Source organism: Musca domestica, unplaced genomic scaffold (genome assembly GCF_030504385.1).
Source record: "Musca domestica strain aabys unplaced genomic scaffold, Musca_domestica.polishedcontigs.V.1.1 39, whole genome shotgun sequence".
Taxonomy (NCBI): domain Eukaryota; kingdom Metazoa; phylum Arthropoda; class Insecta; order Diptera; family Muscidae; genus Musca; species Musca domestica.
In genome coordinates, this window is record NW_026712326.1 from 8,754,693 (window position 1) to 8,778,269 (window position 23,577).

The 23,577-nt window shown below is 33.8% G+C and overlaps 4 protein-coding genes across 4 annotated transcripts; 1 reads left to right on the plus strand and 3 right to left on the minus strand.

Annotated features, from left to right (window-relative positions):
- Positions 1-66: 66 nt before the first annotated feature.
- LOC131804129 (glutathione S-transferase 1-like) lies at positions 67-899 on the minus strand. Its single transcript, XM_059126527.1, has one exon. The coding sequence runs from the start codon at positions 797-799 to the stop codon at positions 131-133; it is 669 nt and encodes a 222-aa protein (XP_058982510.1). The 5' UTR covers positions 800-899; the 3' UTR covers positions 67-130.
- Positions 900-7,616: 6,717 nt separating this feature from the next.
- On the minus strand, positions 7,617-8,398 carry LOC131804134 (glutathione S-transferase 1-like). Its single transcript, XM_059126536.1, has one exon. The coding sequence runs from the start codon at positions 8,308-8,310 to the stop codon at positions 7,642-7,644; it is 669 nt and encodes a 222-aa protein (XP_058982519.1). The 5' UTR covers positions 8,311-8,398; the 3' UTR covers positions 7,617-7,641.
- Positions 8,399-11,317: 2,919 nt separating this feature from the next.
- Positions 11,318-16,538, minus strand: LOC131804116 (cullin-5-like). The gene is made up of 7 exons (XM_059126501.1): positions 16,197-16,538; positions 14,600-16,071; positions 14,010-14,130; positions 13,587-13,944; positions 13,348-13,523; positions 13,138-13,287; positions 11,318-13,032 (listed from the first exon to the last, which is right to left on the minus strand). The coding sequence occupies exons 1-7, from the start codon at positions 16,203-16,205 to the stop codon at positions 12,895-12,897; spliced, it is 2,424 nt and encodes an 807-aa protein (XP_058982484.1). The 5' UTR covers positions 16,206-16,538; the 3' UTR covers positions 11,318-12,894.
- A 1,401-nt stretch (positions 16,539-17,939) lies between these two features.
- Positions 17,940-22,949, plus strand: LOC131804127 (programmed cell death protein 10-like). The gene is made up of 5 exons (XM_059126524.1): positions 17,940-18,195; positions 18,325-18,502; positions 18,571-18,703; positions 19,494-19,658; positions 22,012-22,949. Exons 1-5 carry the CDS (start codon positions 18,076-18,078, stop codon positions 22,094-22,096), a joined length of 681 nt encoding a protein of 226 aa, XP_058982507.1. The 5' UTR covers positions 17,940-18,075; the 3' UTR covers positions 22,097-22,949.
- The last annotated feature ends 628 nt before the right edge of the window (positions 22,950-23,577 follow it).

The following is a 23,577-nucleotide window of genomic DNA, read 5'->3' on the forward strand; positions in this document are numbered from 1 at the left end:
ATGCATTAAAAAAACAATTCCCAAAATTTTCACATTTTCCTGCGTCTCACAAAGTATAATAAAATATTGTTTTCTTTTTAATTTTACATTTACTTTTTTATTTTTCCTAATTTATTTCACTTCATGCTATTTAAGGTACAATTGTAAAATTTTTGGATTTCACCATTGCCACTAATTGCTTAGCACCTGCTCCATTGGCCTCTTCATAGTATGGCAATGATTCCATACTCTTCAACCAAGCGCTCAGTTTAGGGAATTTGGATGCATCGATTTCAGCAAAAGCCACCAATGAAGTTACCGTTGTTACGATACTCAAGTCGGCAATGGTCAAATGATCACCAGCCATGTATTTGTGGTCCTTAAGGAATGATTCCAGGAAACCATAACTCTCTACAATGGCATCAATTTGATGTTGAGAAATTTGTGTTTGATTTCTTAACAACAAAGGTGCTGTAATGTTGCGTAGACCGCCTTGGAATAGGACACCAGCTTCGAAATACATGCGTTGATCAACAACGGCTCGTTTAAGCAAATCCTTTGGATACAGCGAATCATCTTTGCCATATTTGCTAACTAAATACGCGATAATGGCATGTGAATCCCAAATGAAGTGTCCATCATCTTCCAGTGTGGGTACGGTATGTTGGGGATTCTTTCTCAAATATTCCTCCGACAAATGTTCCTTAGCCATCAAATTAACCACTTTGTATTCATAGGGTAAATTCAAAGCTTTCAATGTGAGTAAACAAGCACGTACCGGTGGGCTGGGATCTAAGCCGTATAGAACAAGTTTTCCCATTTTGTCGTCGAATAAATTAGCTGCAGCAGTTCTGTTTAGAATTCCGTTAGCGGGGTAGTGAACGCTATGAAATGCGACGAACAACTAAATGGAATTGTTTATAATAGTTGCCTTAAAAAACAACCGGCTGGCTGTTCACTATCTGTGAAATTAACTGTTGCTAATCTGGCGATTTTTTTTCTGATTAAATACATTGATTGAAAATAAAAAATTATATTTTGGTGGCCCCATTCTATCAATGTGTATGTGCGCATTGTTAAAAAAATTGAAATTATTTAAAATTCAGTTGCAATAAATTTTATAATTTTGGAATTAAACAACATTGTCCTCCTATTATGGATTCAATATTGTGGAATACCCCCAATATTTCATTAATGTTTTGTTGTTTTCCCCAATAAAATAATTTTGTAAAAATATGAACAAAAGCAATTGTTGCATTTTAAAAGTCTATTTAACACAATAAGTCTAGCACAGAGTTGTATTTTAGTTGATTTTAAGTTAAACTTCTGGTTTTGGCATATACAGGGTGAGATAAAAAAAAAACTGCAACAAAGTCAAACGAAATAATTTTTACATTTTTTTTTAATTTTATTGAATGAAAGCAAAAAGGTCGAAAATAGCATCAAATTTTAGAATAAGTTTAGATTAGTTCGAATTGGTCACCTTTGGTGCGAATTATTGCCTTCAAACGGCCAATGAAACCATCACACGCTGCCCGAATGTTGGTTGCTCTGAGGTAATTTGGCCCGGCGAAGCGCTTGCTTGAGGTGATCGACACTTTGTTATTTTTTAGTGCCAATCTTGCTTTCCAAAATACTCCAGATACAACTGTCCAACGGATTAGCATCCGGAGATTTGGTGGTTATTGTGCGCTGGAAATGAAGAGAGGAACCTCATTTTGTAACCATTCTTGGGTGGCGCGTGCTGAGTGCGATGGTGCTGAGTATAAGGTCTGCGGACAAAATGTTTGCGTGCCCAAGGCTTTAATACACCCTCCAGAATATTTTCTCGATAATATTCGGCATTTGTTCTGACCATCGGCTGTTATGGCGGCCCACACCATCACCATGGGCGGCGCTTGAGTTCTGGTGGCCAACCGAAGGTGCACATTATCAGCTGACCTCCTTGGCAGTAAACACGATCATTTGGTTTGTTTACAAACGAATGTTTCTCATCGGAGAAAACCAAACTTTCGGCCAAACGAAGCAACTCTTTAGCTCTTTTGAGTCTATTTTCTTTCTGTTGTGGTGTAAGTTTATCCATTTTTTGGAATTTCAATGGCTTTACCCCGAGCTCATTTTTCATTATTTGCCGAATGGAATATTGCGATATGTCCAGCTCACGAGTCAGTTTTCGGGTTTCGATCAAGTCCCTTTTTTACTTTTCGAACCATTTCTGCTGATGTTACTGTTTTCTTCCGTCCACTTCCTTGACGTCGGGCTACGCTACCAGTATCACGGTAACGAGCGATGGTACAAGACACAAAAGATTTTTTCACATTTAAATGCTGGATTGCTCTAACGATAGCCACTTGTGTTTTTTCAGCCAAATATAAAGAAATCACATTATCACGCTTGAATTCCATGAATAACTTTTTTTCTGGAAAATTCTCACCAGAATGCATTTGTATGCTTGTAAACAATATAACGAGCTGTCACTGAAATAATTTTAACAGCTGTCGGACGAGTGGCTTAGAAATGACAGCAATCTATAGTTGCAGTTTTTTCATCTCGCCCTGTATATATACTTTGTAGCGTCTAACTTGAGTATTTCGAGGAGGATATAATAACCTTACATCAATAAATAATCGTATTTTATTATGTTTTTATTCGTCTGCCGACGCTGCGTCTCATACTCACAAACTTCTGTTTTGTAGTCGAAAGCGCACACTTTGCGCCGACTTAACTCATCACTTGGTAATGATAAAAATAAGATCTTTTGATTTTTATTTTTTAAAGAATTATTTCATAGTACTGGTAATACATATTATACTTTGTCAATATAACCTTTTATATAATTTGTAATACCCCTTATTCGGCTGATGTAACTCCCAAGTTTTTGTTGGAAACTCATTTTACATTTCAGCGAAAATAGCATTACTGACACTCCACAAAAGTAGAATATATTCTAAACCTCTTACTAATATATTGTTATCAATACATAGCAATGTTGTGTTAAATTCTCTTGGGGACGCCTAAAAAGTAGCTTCACAATGGATGAATGTTAATAGAATATTCATATATTGAAAGGGAAACGGGGAAAGGCAGTAAATATTTTATGGAGAAATTATGACATTTTACTGGTCAGTCAGTTCCACTATATGGAACAATTGCATTCAAGAAAATGCAATTGTAAACATGTTTTTCTACTGGGTATTCTTAGCGTATATTTGAAGATAACAAAAAAAGTGATAATTTTTTTTACACGCGAAATGATTCAGCAACAATTTAATAAACAAATATTTGATGTCACACACATATTTCATATAAGAAACAAATTGTTAAAAAAGGCAATCGTTTAATCAGGAAGAAGTACAGAGTGAGATGAAAAGACTGCAACCAACTTCAGACTGCTGTCATTTCTAAGCCACTCGTCCGACAGATGTTAAAATTATTCCAGTGACATCTCATTATATTGTTTACAAGCGTACAAAAGCATTTTGGTGAGAATTTTCCAGAAAAAAGTTATTCATGATGGAATTCAAGCGTGATAGTGTGATTTCTTTATATTTGGCTGGAAAATCGCAAGTGGCTATCGTTAGAGCACTCCAGCATTTAAATGTAAATAAATCTTTTGTGTCACGTACCATCGCTCGATACTGGTAACGTAGCCCGATGTCAAGGAAGTGGACGGAAGAAAACAGCAACATCAGCAGAAATTGGTCGAAAAATAAAGAAGCGACTTAATCGAAACCCGCGTCGCAGTGGCCGAAAAATGGCTCGTGAGCTGAACATATTCGGCAAATATTGAAAAATGAGCTCGGGGTAAAGCCACTGAAATTCCAAAAAGTGCAAGAACTTACACCGCAGCAGAAAGAAAATAGACTCAAAAGAGCTTAAGAATTGCTTCGCTTGGCCGAATGTGGTGAACTGCCGAATTTGGTTTTCTCCGATGAAAAAGCATTCGTTGTCCAGCAGTTTGTAAACAAACGAAATGACCGTGTTTAATTGCCAAAGAGGTCAGCTGAAAAAGAGCACCTTCGGTTGGCCACCAGAACTCAAGCGCCGGCCATGGTGATGGTGTGGGCCACAATCGCTCTCCGCTCGTATTAATTGACCGTGGCATCAGAATAAATGCCGGATATTATCGCGAAAATATTCTGGAGGGTGTATTAAAGCCTTGGGCACGCAAACATTTTGTCCGCAGACCTTGGACACTCCAACAGGACTCAGCACCATCGCATTCAGCACGCGCCACCCATGAATGGTTACAAAATGAGGTTCCTCGCTTCATTTCCAGCGCACAATGGCCACCAAAATCTCCGGATACCAATCCGTTGGACTATTGTGTCTGGAGTATTTTGGAAAGCAAGGTTGGCACTAAAAAATACTAAAATGTCGATCACCTCAGGAAAGCGTTTCGCCAATGGGAAGGAATGGACCAAAATACCGCAGTGCAACGTTCGGGCAGCGTGTGACGGTTTCATTGGCCGTTTGAAGGCCATAATTCGTGCCAAAGGTGACCAATTCGAACAAATCTAAACTTATTTTAAGATTTGATGCTTTCTCTGACATTTTTTGCTTTCATTCAATGAAATTTAGAAGAAATGTAAAAATTGTGGCGTTTGACTTTGTTGCAGTTTTTATCTCCCCCTGCATACCTAAAATTCAAGGATTCAAAAAATTTTAATCTGAAACGATCAAAAAAGCATTTACTTTTGCAAACTTCCTAAACGCCGATATACGTATCTTCTATTTTTAGCTCTAACTTTATAATCTACTTGGTCTTTCCTTTTAATAATTTTTGTGTCGCACAGTGTATCTATACGATGACTAAAGTTGCTTTAATTAATCTAATGGTAAAGAAATTATCATTTATTGAATACTCATATATTGAGTGAGAATAACGGGAGAGAGAATCACTCAAGTCAGTTAAGTCATAGACAAATTAAGATATAGACAACGAAAAGTTAGTTTGGTCTTTTTTTCCAGGTGGCTCTCATCATGTTTTGCATAGTCAACATGCTCATTTACGCGTTCAAGCCACTCGACTTCGAAAACACATTTCATCGTTTTTCCAGAATTTCACTTGATTATTCCGGAATTTTTTGATGTCATCTCGTAATTTTCACATTTATTTTATTATGGAACAATTTCCAACTGACAAATATCCTACAGTTTTTGTTATTTTTAACGTTTTAGAATTGAGTGACTACAATATTCCCACTCAAACCCCTGAAACGATATAGACGACATCTGCTGATTCGATTTTTTTCGAAGATAAACGGTGAGAGCATTTCATTGTCTATATTTTCATTTGTCTATGGTTAAGTATGATTGACATCATACTCAACTAGATTATTCGTGTAGATGCAATAGTAGCAGTGATCGCATTATCCCCCACTAAGTATGTTCGTAGATAACAGAACAAATGATAATTTTTTGCACACGGTACATGATTCAGCAGATATTTAATGCCACATAAAGACATGTATGGAGATGGGCGAGCTCATCAGTAAATTTGTTTATAAGAGAATGAATTGATTCGCTAGCATGATTCAGCAGTAAATTAATAAATACGTATGTGTGTTTGAATAGGTTTATTTATTATTTTAAATGTTTATAAAGTGTGGGCTATTGTTTTGAATATTTATAAATTCTTGCTAATGTTGCGAATTTAATATGTTCTTATCACAACAATCAATCAACTTTCTTGTAACGTAAAATATGATTTTCAATATTTGTGATTTTTTTTATCGGATAAACCAATAATTATTACAAATTATTACTGGATGCTGTTAGACCATAGACAAATAAATTTTTTTTATTAAAAAATTTATTTAATTTTAAAATATACCCCTTCCGGCAGATGTCACAATGGTTGATCTTGGGCCAGTAAAGTCACTCAGGGCCAGTGAAGTCACTCGACTTCGAAAACAATTTATTCATTTTTCTGCTATTTAAGTTCTATATTTTTATATTTCACGGCATTGTAGGGGAATGCCAATGTAAACAAAGTCACTGTTTCGTTTTCAATTGATAAATAATAATAAATCATAAAACTATTCAATTTTTTGTATTTTGAGAGAATTGAGTGAATAGCACGGCATTAACGACATCTTTTAGTCTATACCTATGGTTTTACTGATGTTATGGAGCCGCAGTGAACAATTACACTGTGCAACAAAATTTAATTTTTTCAATAATTACGGAGAAAATCCAAAATAGTTATGAAAGTAAAGCTTATTAGCTCTACACATGTATTGTCGTTTTGAAAGTTTACATCGAAAAGCAACCAAAATAGAGGGGGCAAGTCTCCCTCCTTTTATAAGACAATTGAATGTTTTCAGATTAAGATTCCTTGGAATCCCTGTGTTTTCAGTATATAGTGTCTTCGGCAATTTTGCAGATCCAAATACGAGGGATATTTAAGCAGAAAAGTAGTATAAGGGCCTTAATAACATTTGGCCTAAATACCCAGAACTCATTTGGGGGTTTGATCTAAAAACGAGTACTTTCAACTTTACTTGGTATTTTCCATAATCCAGACTGGCAAAAAGTAACTAAAACCATTAAAATACCGAATATCGGGAGGTACCGTTATATGTGGCTAGACAAAAACGTGGACCGTTTACTACCAACCATCCTAGACACAATACAAGTTCTACGTCAAATATTGAGGGTTGTATCGTGATTTGGTTTATGATGAATATTTAGAGATGTTACAAACGAAATGACACATTTGATATACACTCCTTTCCAAGGTGGAGGGTATAATTATGCATTAAATTGCATAAATCGATTATTTCAGAGTCGATTTATGCATGTCAGTCCGTCTGTCCATGTATTCTTGTGAACAAAATATAGGTCACATTAATTATCCGATTGAGATGAAATTTTCCAAACATTACTTGTTTGGCCTAAAGACGATCCCTATTGAAATTGGTGATAATCAGATCAGATTTGGATATAGCTCCCATACATATCTTTAACCGATTTCGGGTTAATTGGGCACCAAATGCCGAAAATCAGTCCAAATGACCTGAATTTTGTACATCCCACCGAATTCAGTCCAAAAGCAAGTAAATCAACTTTGGAAAAATCTGTTCAGATATAGCTATTCCATGTATATGTTTCATCCGATTTGGTGTTAAAGTCCTTCACATTTGTAATATGCATTCGACAACAATGACATTTGGTACCATATATCTTATAAAGCTCGGAAATACCTTTGCCAAATTTTATCGAGGCTAAGATCTGATAAAGCTCCTTAATCCGATTTCAGGTTTATTGTGCAAATAATGGCTAATATCACCCCAAATGAAGTGATTTTCGGAACGTACGTTTCCATTTTGTGCAACTCGGCTCAGATAATTTTTTTTATTTTTTACTAAATATGCATAGTGGTGTAGGGTATCATATAGTCGACCCGCCCGTCTTTTTACTGTTCCTTACTGGATAATTCTGAGGCATACATTTTTAAGGATAATTTTTCCTCAGTACTAGTTACTGAGTAATTTTTATGCGAATTGCTATCATATACACATTTTATTTAGGAAAATTCTAAAATTCCCGCCAACTCTCTCTCTCTCCCAAAAGTCTTTTTTGACTCCAAATAAAAAATATATACTCCATTTTCGTAAAAATCAATTGTGTGATTAATTTTCTTGTTGTTTAATTTATTTAAGGTATAATTGTACAGTTCTTAGATTTAAGAATTTCCGTATATTGCTTAGCACCTGCCCCATTGGCTCCTTCATAGTAAGGCAATGACTCGATACTCTTCAACCAAGCACTTAGTTTAGGGAACTTCACTTCATCGATTTCAGAAAAAATCAGCAATGAGCTTACAGTTGATACAATACTAAAGTCGGCAATAGTTAAATGATCTCCGGCAATGTATTTGTTATCCTTAAGGAATGACTCGAGAAATTCATAACCCTCCACAATAACATCAATTCGATGTTGTGGTATCTGTGTTTGATTTCTCAACCAGATTGGAAGTGTAATGCTGCGTAGGCCGTCTTGGTATAGGACACCAGCATCGAAATACATACGCTGATCAACAACAGCTCGTTTAAGTAGATCCTTTGGATACAGCGAGTCATCCTTGCCATATTTACTAACTAAATACGCCATAATGGCATGAGAATCCCAAATGAAATGACCATCGTCTTCCAGTGTAGGCACTGTGTGTTGGGGGTTCTTTTTCAAGAAATCCTCCGATAAATGCTCTCCGGTCATCAAATTTACCACTATGTATTCGTAGGGTAAATTCAGGGCTTTCAATGTGAGCAAACAAGCCCGCACTGGTGGGCTTATATCCATTCCGTATAAAATAAGTTTTCCCATTGTGACAGTAATTTGAACAGATTAAACGTTTTGTGCGTTGGCTGTTGTGATCGCTTTGAGATACCGAGTACAACTAAATAAAATACATGAGCCTCCTCTATTTTAATAATAGTTTGCTATCTGCAGAATTAACTGTGGCTAATTTAGCGTTTTTAATGCTACATCAGGGTTGGTGTTTGTGAACTATCATAAGTTGGATTATTCACAACGGGACCATTATTCGATGTGATTTTTGTTATTTCTGATTTTCCTTGCACAGTGTGATTGAAATGAAAAAGATCTGCATTATTATTATAGTAGTAGTATTACTCTCCAAATGATGGAAGGCAATAACAGTTCAATCCTCCTGCCCTTTACTTGTTCTATTTTCATAGATTATATCTCGATTATTATATTTTATGAATTTTTTTTTATATTTTGTCATTGAATTTTTACCATAAATTTCAGATATGAGTCTCTCTCTCTTATTCTGACTTTAGAACGGTTATTTTTTATTAAAGGTCGAAATTTAAAAAAAAAATATTTTACTGCACAGAAAAAGAAAGAATAATCCGATTTTGCTCCAACTTTACAAATCCTAATATTTACGTCAGTAAGGTGCGAAAATGGACAATATCGGTCCACTCCATGAAGTACCTCCCACACAAAGGGTCAACATTTTGAATAATTGTAACTCATATGATATTTCTATCAACACAAGGTCTGTTATAAAGATGGTTGAGATCGCACAATTTCTTCTGGTACCACCTCCACAAAGGGTCAAAGTTTTGAATAACCAAAACGAATATAAAAATCCGAAATAAGCATCCTGTTCTCTTCATATTTCACACATGCCATTATTTATACTAACACAAGATCTGCTAGGTAGATGGGATTATCGATCCACTCCTTCTGGTACATCCGCCACAAAGGATCAACATTTTGAATATTCATGTTCTAAAACACGAAATTAACATCCGATTCCATCCAGAATTGGCACATCTCAATATATTGATTAACACAAGATCTGTTATAAAGATGGACCATATCTTCTGCTACCTGTCCCATATAAACAAAACGCTCAAAGAATGCGAAATAAGAATTCAACCCTCTTCAAGTTTCACATATACAAACATTTTTGCTAACACAAATGATATATACCTGCGTACCCCTGTTACTTCACCCACAAAGAGTCACAATTTTAAATACTTTACAACTTGCTGTACCTAAATATATATCTCTCAACCAGAAACATGAGATGAATGTGGAATTTATAAATATGGAATTTATGATTGAAATGAACAATATAAATGTTTGATTTTCTTGTAATTTTGCCTATACCAATATTTTTAGCTGCATCAGATGAAGTATGAGGGTCGACTATACATGGTACCTCACGCACATTTTAACATTTTCTACAAATTATCACATATCTCATATAAAATCATTGAATCAACCTATATAATCCAATGCTGGCACGTCGCAATCATATTTATTTAGGTCCGATACGAAATGAACAATATTGGCCCATTCCTTCGAAACCCACTCCGCCTTTAACTTAACCTAGTGCCTTTATAAAAACAGGAACATCGGTGTTTATAGCATTGCTTATATTGAGTATTGAAAAAATGTGAAACTCGTCTGGTTAATTGTGAAATTTGGTCTATCCTGTATTATACTTATCTTATAAAGTGTATTTTGTACTTTTCAAGATGACCAAAAAAAATTATATTTTGTTCGAGTAAGAAATGTCATTTAGCAAAATCAAATATTTAATTCCGCAAGTATTAATGTAGATAGATTATTTCCTCTCGTTATTTGTTTATAAATGAAAGAAATAATTTGGCAGAATGATTCAGCATTAAATGAAAGAACCTGGTCATCTCATATATACTTATTAAAGACTGACTGTCATGATGGGTGTGACAAGGCTGGATTTTTTGCAAATTGGGTTAGAAGGTTACAAAAAGGCATTTTGGAAATAAAACAGTTACAAAAAAGTACAAAATATTGGGTGATCGAGAGGAGACAAATCTAAGAATTTCACATGTATTTTACACTTACTACATTGTCGACTTTGAAATCGAGTGGATTTCATTTTAGGTCTATGGAAGTGACAGTTGAAAATAACTAAATCTGTTATTTGTGTTCTGCTTTTAAGTGTATAAGTCTATAATTTGGGTCTACAAACTGGTTTTCGCTAATTGGAAAGTAAACAAGTAAAAAAACATTTAATACCCTCCACCTTAGGGTAAAGGAAGTTTAGAACCCATTATGACCCACAAATACCAATTTTTAGACAAATCCGTGAAAAAATGTGGCAAAAATCATCAAATCCTAGACATAATACAAATTGCTCTGCTATTGACGCTCTACGTCAAATAATGTGGGCTGTATCGCAATTTCAACAGACAGACATCGTTAGATCGACTTAGAATTTTATGCTGGTTGTGAATATATATCATTTATGGGGTCTACGACGAATATTTAGGGATATTACAAACGAGATGGAGGGTATAAAAAAGCGTATGAAAGTACCAAATTGTTCTGAATATGATGTAACATAAAGGTGTTCGGAAAGAGATTTTGGAAATTCGTATTAAAAGTACAAAAACAAAAAAAAACTAAAAATTAAATCTTTAGTATTGAGTGATCGTCAAATGCATAGAGCTCTAATTTTTTGTATGGAACTTTGTCTGCGATAAATAAGATGATAAAAACAGAACTTTTCATACCAAAAGTGTACGAGAAGTATCAGACATTTGTTGGGTTTCCGTACTTTTTTGTAATAACATACTAGTTTTGTTGGTGTTTTTTCGACCTGGCGTTTGAGATCTTTCCTCATGATTGCTGCTTCTGCAAAAAATATAACCTGCGATCAAGACTTTTATTTTGTCGGTTTGCTTTAGAGTTTCTTGGCTTTAGACTTTTCTTTTGTAGGCTTGGTTTAGAGTTTCTTATACTTACATTATGAACAGAATTTATCAATTGCCTCCAAACAAGTAAAATTATTTTATTTTCATCATACTTATTTTTTATTAAACTCGAACATTATTTTTATTTCTTTTTCATTTTATGTTTATGCAAATGAATTGCTTATTTCTATATGAAATTATATGTTTTATTTGCTTCCGATTTAATCCATAATATGAACATAACTCATAACTCGTTTTCATTCCAATTTAGAATTTATAGACAGACTTTTCTTATTTTTAGTGGATAGAAAACAGTTTAAAACATTGGAATAAAAAAAATCAAAATGTACATATGTGTTGGGACATTATTTGCATTGTAAACTGAAATGAAGACTATTTGTATTAAATTGATGACATTTTATTCCAGCTATGTAATATTATCAGTTTTATTTCATATAACATTTAAGTTTTAGAATGATCACATAAAAAAGTATGAAACAATTATAGATTTTAATTTAAATTGCCGTTTTTTTTCTCGCTTAAAGCTGGATTGATGAGCAAATCAAAATGTGTAAAAGAAAACTGGAGCTGCCCTATAGCTTTTGAATCAATACTGACTTGAATGTTTTGTAATCGATTTTGAACACAATGTAAAATTCTCTTGCGAAAAAAGAAACATAAGCAATGTTTTAAATATGTTGCAGAAGGAAAATATATAATTTAAAAATTTAGAATCTTATAACTAAAATATATAGATATAATGTACATACAACTTATGATATTCTAATGTAAAATATAGAAACATTTTTCATATAATTTTTTACACAATATTGAAGGGAAATGCGATATGAGGCCAATAAGTAAAATACAAATATATGGTATAAAATAAAAACGTTTTTAACAAAAAAAAAAAAATTAAATACAAAATTTGAAAAAAAAAAAAAAATAAAAACAAAATTATTTATAATCAAAGACAACGGTAAAATGTTTACGGAAACCCCAAAGATACGAAAGAATATATTGTAAAACAGGCTCTTTGAGAAAATTCTGCTTTACTTTTTCCTTGTGAATAGCTTCCTGATTACAGTGTAAAAATCACAGAGATTCTATTAACTTTGACAAAGGAATAATTTTAAAATGAGCGAACATTTTGAATTTGGAATATTGTGTTTGCTGTATGACAATCACTTTGATAATATATTTCTCTATAATAGAAATATATTCTCATCGCACTTTTTACCATGCACTGTAATATTTTTCTTAGTTGCCCATTGACTGGCTTAAAAAAAATATCATATCTTTTATACCACTATGAGATGTAGTAAGATATAACATGTATGCCAATGGTATGAATATTAAATTTCTGTGGTAAAAAGAATAGGCAAGTATAGAAAAATCGGTAAAAATGTTGCAACGTTGGCTTGAATGTATTCACAACTCGATTTTAAGCTTTGTTTTCCAATCTTTGCAACAAGAGGACTTTTTGTTTTGCTTACTTTCTTCATAAGAACTAGTAGTCGACTCCTTTCCCAAAAGAGTTCCTGTAAGTTGAAGCAAATCAAAATTATTGTTTTCTTTTTTTCGAGCATAACTAATAAAAATATTCCCATTCTTCCTATGTATATAATTTAGGTAGCATATACTTCATGTATGTGTATGTGACAGTGTAAAAAACCAAGTGTATGTAAACTTATGCCATATATATAAAAGTGTTGATATCATCATCATCACGCCGCATATATTTATGTTCGATAAGCCATTCCAATTGCTCTTTAATCATTTTCTTCGAGGGTAAAAACATATTTTTTAAAATATCAATTAATTCGGCCTGTAAATAAAAAAGAGAGTCGATATTAGTCCAGGCAAAGGTAAAAAGGGAAATCATAAGTCATTTTATTTTGAAATTTCGCCTCTTCATTTTTGTTATCCATACCTGTAGTGTGGCATTATTCATACGTTTACGCATTTTCATAATTTTTATGATTGCCTCCTGTACACGTAAAATACGCAATTGAACAATTGATTGATTGTCTTCTTGTATCGAACGTTCAGTACTCAATTGCAAACGGCCAATTAAATTCAACTAGAAAAGGAAATAAACCAATTACAGCAATATGAATTTATATAACATTGTATGATTTACCTTGCCCCTACGTTGGGATTTGCCATTCTTAACAACAGCAAATTCTTGATTAACATAAAACAAGGTATTCTCTGTGAAATCCTTAGGTGATGGGCAATTGGGTTCCATTAACAAAATTTGCTTTTTCAATTTGGGAAATGCGACCAAGGACCATAGTGTACGCCTTAGCTCGGGATCTGTGCAAAAATCCGGAGATTAAGACATTAGTTGTAATTTCAGAAAATTCAATTTTCTCATACCTGGCAATTCAGTGGCTAATCTTAAATTTTCATATGAAATTTTATCGTGTTGTCTTTGATTCCAAGCAAAGAGTACGGCCATTTGGAAAGTTGTCACATCTAGATCATAACGACCAAAATTGTTGACAAATGTTATTGTGCCATTGCTCATGTGATGATACCATTGCAATTTGCGGCCGGAATGTTTTTTCTTATAGAATTCTTCAACATCGGGAATATAGTCTTCCAGTTCGAGGGGTAAACTTACTGAAACACGCTCTGAGCAACGTGCCCAAGCACCAGCATTTAAAATCTTTATATTAATGGCATCATGACGGCCAGTGGAATTTCGAAATTGTGTATTTAAGTCTTCACTAACCTGCAATGGGAACAAGGAGATTCAGTCTAAAATACCGTTCAGATAGAACATTTTTACAAACTTACTTTAATGTCTTGGAACATACGTGCCAAACGATTCACATAGTCAGCGGGCATACCAACTTCACGCAACCATTCAACAATGTCTTCTTCCTTTTCACTATCAGCACTAGTACCCAATATGAGTCTAAAAAAAGAAATTAATTAATTGTTTACAAAATTACACAATTATATGGTCTTAATTCCAATGCAAAATTTGATCTAAAATAACTTTTTTAAGTATTTGAGAATGAAAATAATATTACTCTGTATCATATTTTCTTAAAAAAATGGAAAAATACAATTATGACGCTATTCTTGTAGTTCCTTGTAGACATACTCAATTCTTAGCAGATAGCTCAATTGAACGGCTTAAGGCTGTTGTTTGTAATTGTACATACACATATAAGTAAGCAGCACTGATAAGCAATTAGAATAAAATAAAGAATGGAATATGCCTTAATCGATAATAATAAAAAAAAACATGAGGAAAAAATCGCATCCCTTTTGGAAGGCCTACTCTTCGTATGCCGAAATTCACAAGTGCTCCAACGTTTCTTTGTATTCTTAATTTTCTAATTCAAAATTTCTAAAACCAACGTTGAACTTTCACTCACCTTCTTGTTAGATGAACCTTATGATAACGCATGAATACATCCTTATTGTTAACATATTTCAATACCAATAAAACATCCCTGAGACGTGCATCAATTTGTTCGCTAGTCAAGCGTTTGCTTAACGGTGTCCGACGCAACAACATGTCACAGTAGTTGGCCAACAATTCAGGACATTTACTTTCCGGTGCCGTATATTTAACTCCACGATTTTGTATACCAGTTGGCAATTCCAATTTAAAGACACTCGTATCATTGACCACCGTCTTAAATGCCTTATCGCGGGCAGTTAGGAAACGTGGGTCATCGTTGAAGGCATTCTTAACGAGAGCACTGAATTTCTTAAACAATTCCAACAGACGTTCAACATATTTCTCAGAGTCTTGAGTAATAATTTCCGATGCCGATAGCATATCGGCAAGACCGGCAGAAACAATATGATTCTCCAAATCACGTAGCATAGGATCAACACCATTGGGAACACGATCCAGTAGACGGAACATTAAGTTCAAACGATCTGTTTCATATTCCTTAATGAGGGGCGCACATTCTGCAATAATCGTATTCATGTGATCGCCGACGAGAACTTTAACACAGGTCTGTGCCAAAACCGCATAACTACTAGGTTCCAAGTACCGCTTAGCTCGAGCTTCTTCTTCGCGCAATTTTGCATCGGCATATTTCATAAAGGCCAAAACACCGTTAGCTTGTTGTTGTTCAGTGGCTTTTAAGCGATAGAAGGCAGTTGTTGCTTTTAAATAAGCAGCTTCAAAGTTTTCTCTATAGATTTGCAATTTATCTTCTGGATTGGAACACAGATTAACATAGCTTTCTCTAACACCAATTACCAGTTGGGCATCGTAGGCATCGCCATTGCGTTCGGCATGCACTATTTTCATTGCCGATTCTTGCAGGCGATCCTTGATATCCTTAAATATGTGTTCATTCCAAGAATCTAGCATTAGTTTGCGCACAATGCTGTCTTCGGTGGGATTCTTTTTGGAGCCTGACGATGATGAAGACGCTGTTGCAGAGGAAGTGCCGGCAGCAGCAGCTGCTGCCGAAGTCGATGCAGCAGACGTTGAGGAACTTGAGGCGGAAGTTGAAGCAGAACAACCGGACGACGAAGATGATGTTTTGGATTGAAACACATGTTCCAACTGGCGAAATGGTAGAGGCAGGTAACTGGATTGAGTAAAGAATTTGCGCCATTCAATGATATAGGTTGTGAGCAGAGCATGTTCACCCCTCTGAGACTGGACCTTAAGCTGGGCATGGGCTATAAATTCCACAACATCGTTACGTAGGCAATCGTAAATTTTTGCAGCACCTTTCTCATCCCACAAGCACACCAAATGGACTCCATAAAACAAATCTTGCCATTCAACTTGTGAAACGGTTTCCTGTTTTAGCAGTTTGAGAACAATTATTCGCATATCTGGCCATACTTCCTCAAAGGAACGCTGTCCTTTACCCTAGACGCGGCAGCCGCACACACAAACACACCAGCACATCACACAAAGCGAACGACGGCATTATGAAAAAGAACAGCAAAAAATTAGCACATAATACAAAAGCTAGAATGCAATCGATGCATTACCTTTAACATTTTATTCTCGAAGTTTTTTTTAATCTACAATAACGTAATGCATTTATTTCGCTGTTTTCCTGGAGCTAATTAGCCTTCTTCCTTTCTCTGGCTTTTCGGCGATCATTAACATCAAAGCTTCGGCAAAATAAAAACAATATATTTTTTGCAATTTTTGTTGCTCAATTGCAAACAAATTCCATTAACCTGAACTCTACTCTGCTTCTCGCCGATTTGTTGTTGGTGTTGTTTTTATTTATTTGGAGAAGCAATTAACATTGCCAGACCATAAATATAAATTCAATTAAATTCTGACAATTTGTGTTTACAAAAAATAAGTCACTCTTCACAAACTAGGGATAGGTAAGTCGACTTCCGATTAATTGAATAATCGACTTCGAGTACTCAAAGTTCTGAAACTAGAACTCGACTATGGACTTGGGTGAAAACCGAGTACTCGACTATTTATAGTCGATTTCAAATTCCTGTTCAACTGTAGTGTCCTGTTCAACTCACGGCCTGTTCCAGAACTGCAAGAATGTAAACGTTTTTACTATGATAACCGATTTTCCCTTTATGATATCGAAAAAAAAATTTAAATAGGAGATTCTTGCAGGTTCTTTAACAGCCGTTTAATGTGAGATTAGTTGGTTGTTATTGTGGTTGAGTTGTGCCTCTAAAGCGCGCGCACTTCTGTCCTGTTGTCTTGTTGCAGAACAGAGCGAATGCGCGTGTGGAAGACCAAAATCAAAGTCGTCCCCAACGAAACGAATATAAAGGCCAAAAAGGAATACTTGATAAAAAAATAAACAGAAAGCTAAATCCCCGAGGGACATCTTTTGTTTACGAATGAGACGAATGAGTGTAATGCATAACCCGAGGGACATCTTTTGTTTACGAATGAGGCATAAGGAAAACTGAACACATTCACTAAAAGAGCGCGGAATTTTTGAACAAACAAGTAAAAAAGCAGTAAGTTCGGCCGGGCCAAATTTGGAATATCCTCCACCATCTGGAATGAATTAGAAAATTTTCAAAAAATAAAATCCATTAAAAATTCTGTGAAAATCTTAAAAATTCCGGATATCGGAAGATGCCAATATATTGGGGGATATAAATGTATACAAATATATGCCTGGGGTAAAGTACTTACAAAGAACTCCTTGTGTTGAATTTTATACAATTCCATTGAAAAAAAATGTGGCTAAAATCATCAAAATACCGAATATCGGGTTTACCGTTATATGGGGGCTATACGATATCGTGGACCTATATAGACACTTCTTTTTGAGGGGGTAAAGTGCTCACAAAGAACGCCTGTGATTTACCTTCCACAATGTTGCAATATGAGAAAAATATTTTATATACAGTTTAAAATGATCAAAATGTTCGTTACGGCCACAAAGAAGTTTGAAATTCAGCTGATCAAGCTTATAAACCTATACTATGAAAATTTAGGCAGTAACAACTTGAAAGTTCTTAAATTTTTATTAGGTTATTGCTTGGATGTGTATATTTTACAATACATTCAATAACAGAAGGGAATAAACTGTTTTTTTTTTCAATTTATTGTCTATATTTCTTTTTTCCAAAAATCATGAAATAAAGCAAATTAATATCCGGTTTCCGTCAAATATTTTTTTTAATTTTCTGAATCACCCTATTTTTATTTAGTCCAGTGTCAACTAAACACATCCGTTTTAAGCTACTCACACTGATGTAAGTTCCCTGTCATATGTGCTTCTTCTTAAATTAAGCTAATTCACCTTGAACTGATACCTGTTTTTTGTATGGTTTTTATTTCTGTGTGAAAATATTTTTTTTTTCCTTTGGTAGTTCTTCCGTGTTCGAAAACAATTCAATTTCCCTTCAGATTTTGTTCAAACATTCTATGCAAATACCAAATAAATCATATTTAAACCATAACACCAATATCAGCAGCAGCAATATGGGTGAAATGCCAACACCAGCTCTTGTTTTGCCCGTAATATTGAGACCTATATTGGCACAGGTGAGTTGGAATGAAAGTGCAGTCACATAAAGATTCAACAACAGTGCCAACAGTAGGGTTTCATATTCAATTGATCTAATTTGCATAATATAATATTTATGTTTGTTTTTGTTTTCATTTGCATTGCAGTTGGAACGGCGTGATGTGGGAGCTGCCCAGTCACTACGCTCATCAATTCTAAAAACAGAACAAAATAATCCAGGATTTTGTTATGATTTTATTATGGCCATTGTCCGAAGGGCAGAACTGAATGTAAATCTGAATGAATGTGTACTGAGATTACAGGGAAATCTACCAGAAACCGATTGTAAGAAATGTAATTGGATGGCTCTCCTTGAAACAATGTCTGTAATGTTGTTGTATTTTTTATTGCAGTAAATGAATATCGTTTAACTCGTACTGAAGAACCATTCCAGGAATTAAATCGCAAATCAGTGGCACTTAAAGTGATCTTAAGCCGTATCCCAGATGAAATCCAAGACAGAAAAACATTTTTGGAAACTATAAAGTAAGTTGTGGTTGGCTGTCTAGTGGGTAGGACTCCTCAAAGTTGGTATGGTTGTAACGGAAGATAGTTCAACAGACTATTTTGAGAGGAGTGTCACAATAAAGCATGCTCTTTTCTCCCATAATGGGGATAATTTTTGGTTCCTAGAAGAACTGCTTTAAAAAGTCATGTGTCATTTTAAACACAATTTTTTTTTCTTCGAAATCAAGTCTACAATGTAGTACAAATTGTTTTAGATTGTTTGTTTCATTGACTGAAATGGCGATTATCAAAATGGTTCTTACGACTTCTATTTTATTAAAGAAAGATGCCATATTAGAAAACCAGTTGCTTAAATTGAGCTCTTCGTTATTAGAATGGATAAGTAGCCTTGGTTTGTCAGTCAGTAGGGTTGTATGTAAAACTAATGTGGGTAAATTCCATTTTATGTTAGGCATAACAAAGCTATATATTTTGGGAAATATTCAAGTTCCCTAAATAATATCTTATACAAAAAGTTTTTCTGATTCTCTAGGAAGAAGGTCATTAAACGCCTTTCTTTAAATTTGAAAGAAAGCAGAATTACTTTTAGAAACCAATTTTTTACTTTTTTGGGGCACAAAATAATCAACAGAAGTTCTCCACATAGAGCAAGTTATATTATTGTTCTTTTTTGAACCATGAATTCAGCATATTAAATTAACTAGATTAACTCCAGCTTATGTCAAGCATAGAGTGGGCATACCTAAAAACGAATGATAACTTTATTTATTGTTTTATTCTAAATAATTTTGTTTCCGCTTATTTTCAGAGAAATTGCCAGCGCCATCAAAAAACTACTGGATGTTGTCAATGAAATTGGAAATTTTATACCCGGTGTGACTGGCAAACAAGCTGTCGAACAGCGTAAAAAGGAATTTGTGAAATATTCAAAAAAGTTCAGTACAACACTAAAAGAATATTTCAAAGAAGGACAGTAAGTATTCCGTATACAAATATTTTTGTTTTCATAATATGAATTTAATTTGCCTAGACGGTATAATCTTATCACACGTATGGGTGAATTCAGGAAATGCTAGAGATAAGCGCATGCATAACATATAGATAAAAATACTTGCTGTTCGCAGCACACATTTAATTGATTTCTAATTAGATTTTGTTGTGGGGTATGTTCTAACGATACGAGGCACCAGTTGCAAGAGAAATATTTGAAAGGCAATTTGTGCGAAATTGCAATGCATTTTTTTAAGGAAGTATCGGTGGTATAATTTTTTATGGGTATTTATGAAGACTTATTTTTAATAACTTTGATTGTTACTTTTAGGTTTCTTTGGGAAACAATTTCAATAACCGGCAGATTGTTAAGATTTTTCTTGGTTTTCTGGATTATTTATTAAGGAATGCAGAAGTAGTTAGAAAGCACGAATTCGATAGGAATATTGTCAGAACGGACCATTAGAGAAAAGGCAAAACCTTAAGGACCCAAAGTGCTGTAACAATAAGTTTACGGATGTATTTTTGAGGCATAGTTTTAATGCACTGTCATTTTGTTATAGAGAAGAGAAAAAAATGTATGGATACGCGAAGAAGATAATGACAAAGCGATTGGTTATATAGTTTTACTAGCCTGCTGTAGCAGTCACACTTTTTAGACCGACTGTTTAAGAGAGAGCTAACGTTTATTCGACAATTAAAAGATATCGTTGATCTATCAATTCTGTTGTAGAACTTTCAAAACACTAAAATTCGGAGGGTACCAAAATAATTGAAGCTGTCGAATTCGAAAAAAGGCAAAAACCAGGGCGGAACATACTATAAGATACCCAACTCCACTATGCATATTTAGTAGAGCTACCCGTAGCAAATAAACGTTTTTATTGGAAATGAAATGAAGAAATGAAGAGGAATTTCTAAGCTATATCTTATATCATTGTTGTAGGGAGCATATTATGAAAGAGAGGAATTTAAATACCAAATCGGATAAAACATATATATGGGAGCTGTAGCAATATCCTAACTGATTTTTACCAAATTTGAGGAACTTGCTTCTGGTCTGAATTTCTATTTGAACGAATATTAAACATATGGCGCACAATAAAATTAAATACGGACGAAATATATATGGGGTCTATATCTTAATTTGGACCAATTCTCATCAATTTCAATAATGTTCGTCCTTGGGCCAAACATATGATTCGTCGGACAAAAAATTTCACCTGTAGTGGAATTCTGTAATTCATTTTCTGAGTTACCGAAAGAAATTTGGTAAAATTGAAATGCTTATAATTTCGGTAATTAATGAAATTTTTCGGTAGGTTAGCGACGAAATGAAAGTAGTCGCTAAGACCTACTCATATATACCAATGTTGTTAACTTTTATTTTTTTATCAAAATTTTGCGTTTGAAATTTACCGATATTTATCGGTGACTCAAAAAACTACACCTAATTTATTGGGACAGTTCCTTTATCTTCGAACGGTATAAAAATGTCCACCTACATTGATTATGTTTTGCGAGAAGTTAAACTATTTTGGGAATAAGCTAATTGCCCGTAAACAATTCATAGCTATATATTTTGTAGTGCGAGCGAGAGGGACAGATATACACGCGGGCGTGGCTAAATGGACATTAAATTTTACGTTCATTAAGTATATACAGGGTGAGATAAAAAAACTGCAACAAAGTCAAAAGTCATAATTTTTACACTTGGTTTTTTTTAATTTTATTGAATGAAAGCAAAAAATGTCGGAAATAGCATGAAACTTTAGAATAAGTTTAGATTTGTTCGAATTGGACACCTTTGGCACGAATTATGACCTTCAACAATACATACAAACAATACAGACACAATAGTCCAACGGAATGATATCCGGAAATTGCGATGGTGCTTAATCCTGTAGGAATGTTCAAGGTCTGCGGCCAAATTGTTTGCGTGCCGTCTACTTCCTTGACGTCGGTATCACGGTAACCAACACAAAATAAAACATTTAAATGCTGGAGTTCTCTAACGATAGCTACTTGTGGTTTTCCAGCCAAATATAAAGAAATCACACTATCACGCTTGAATTCCATAACGAATATTTTTTTTTTCGCTTCGCTTTTTACGCTTCTAAGCAATATAATAAGATGTCACTGGAATAATTTTAACAGCTGTCGGGCGAGTTGCTTAGAAATGATATATACACTTTATTGGTTAAGCGATGGATATTTTAAGAAGGTGCAAAGGGAATGACAAATTTAAACTATCCTTCATTTTAAGGTGTAGAATATAAAAATTCAATTTAATCTTACTAACGTTCAAAAAATATTTTCCTTCCATTTACTTTCAGGCCCAATGCAGTATTCATAAGTGCCCTGTATTTAATACGACAAACAAATCAAATAATGCTAACGGTTAAAAGTAAATGCGAGTAGAACAATTTTGTGCTAAAACTAGTGGCATTTTTTATATAATTATTAATTTTTTTTATTATTACAAATTAACTATTTTATTATTGAAACAAGAAGTATAATTGTATTATGAGAGCGAACTTATTTTCCAAACTAACACACACACACACCAACATACTTTTCCTAAAACCAAAAACCAAAAATTAAAAAAAAAAAAAACAAAAACAATAGAAGACAGAATGGACTTAGTTTAAATTGAAATTTAATTTTGAGAAGCAGCTCCGGCGGCAAAATAAAATACATGTTTTCAAAATCAGTGAATTGTTAATTTATGTCAAAGGCAAAACGAGAAGAACATAAATACACATATAGAAAAAAAATGTTAGTTTTGCAGTAAGCCAACAAACAAATAAAAAACAAACAAAATATTTATTATTTATATAACAAACAGTTTACGAAACGTCTTTAAAACCTTGTGTCTACTCAAATTGTTTATTATGTAGTTTTAGGCATATTTTTGAAACATAAACCGTGAACATTTTTAAAATAGCAATAATAAAAATAAAAAAAAAAAAAAACAAAATATCCAAATCACAAACAACATCTTATACAAATGTAAATATGAATTATTTCGTTTTTCCCAATATTATTTGTTGTTGTTTGAAACTTTTTTCTTCATCCTTTTTGTTAAAAAAGAATACAATTCCAATTCAAAATTAATTAGACTTTCCCCTGTTTAAATCTAAGCCATCATTGGTTAAGACAAAAAAATGAAACCATACAAAACTGTATTAAAACTAAAAAAACAAACTAATTATTAACTCAATTATTCTTATTATATACATTTACATGTAGAAATATATAACTGAAATATGTATTTCATTATTTTGTTTTATTTTTTTTTTATGTTAAACAATAACTAAAAGAAAAGTACATAACAAAATTGATAAAGACAAATAAATATGTATTTATAATCAAATAAGTGTTTTTTCTATGAATGCTGGGGACGAAGGGCAAATTCAATATATATTTAATGTTTGAATTTGGGAAATCTGCATATAAAGACGATTATGGCAAGAAGGCTCGATCTAAGAAAAAGTACGGGTTGCCAAGTCACATCATTTATCAAACCGGGTGACACTATGGTAAAATTAGGGGAATTGTGACACTCTCCTCTTTTTCGGGTGGGATCATCCTCGCTGAAAATGCAGAATGTGGAGCAATAAATCTGCTCTTTCAAACCTGATCCTCTCTGCTGGGCATTTAAATACCCTTATGCCAGGCGGTTATTGCCATCCAAAAGCGGGCTAGTGCCTGCCAAATAAAGCTGTTAACAGCGGGCAGGATATACATGTTAGGCACAAGTCCTGACTGAAGCTAATAAAAATATCTATCCAAAAAGAAAGGCATAAAATATGGAAAACCACAACAAAATTATAAAATCACGATTTTGGCCTCAATAGGCCTCAAAGGAGTATTTGCAATGTTTTAACGGTTCTGGATAT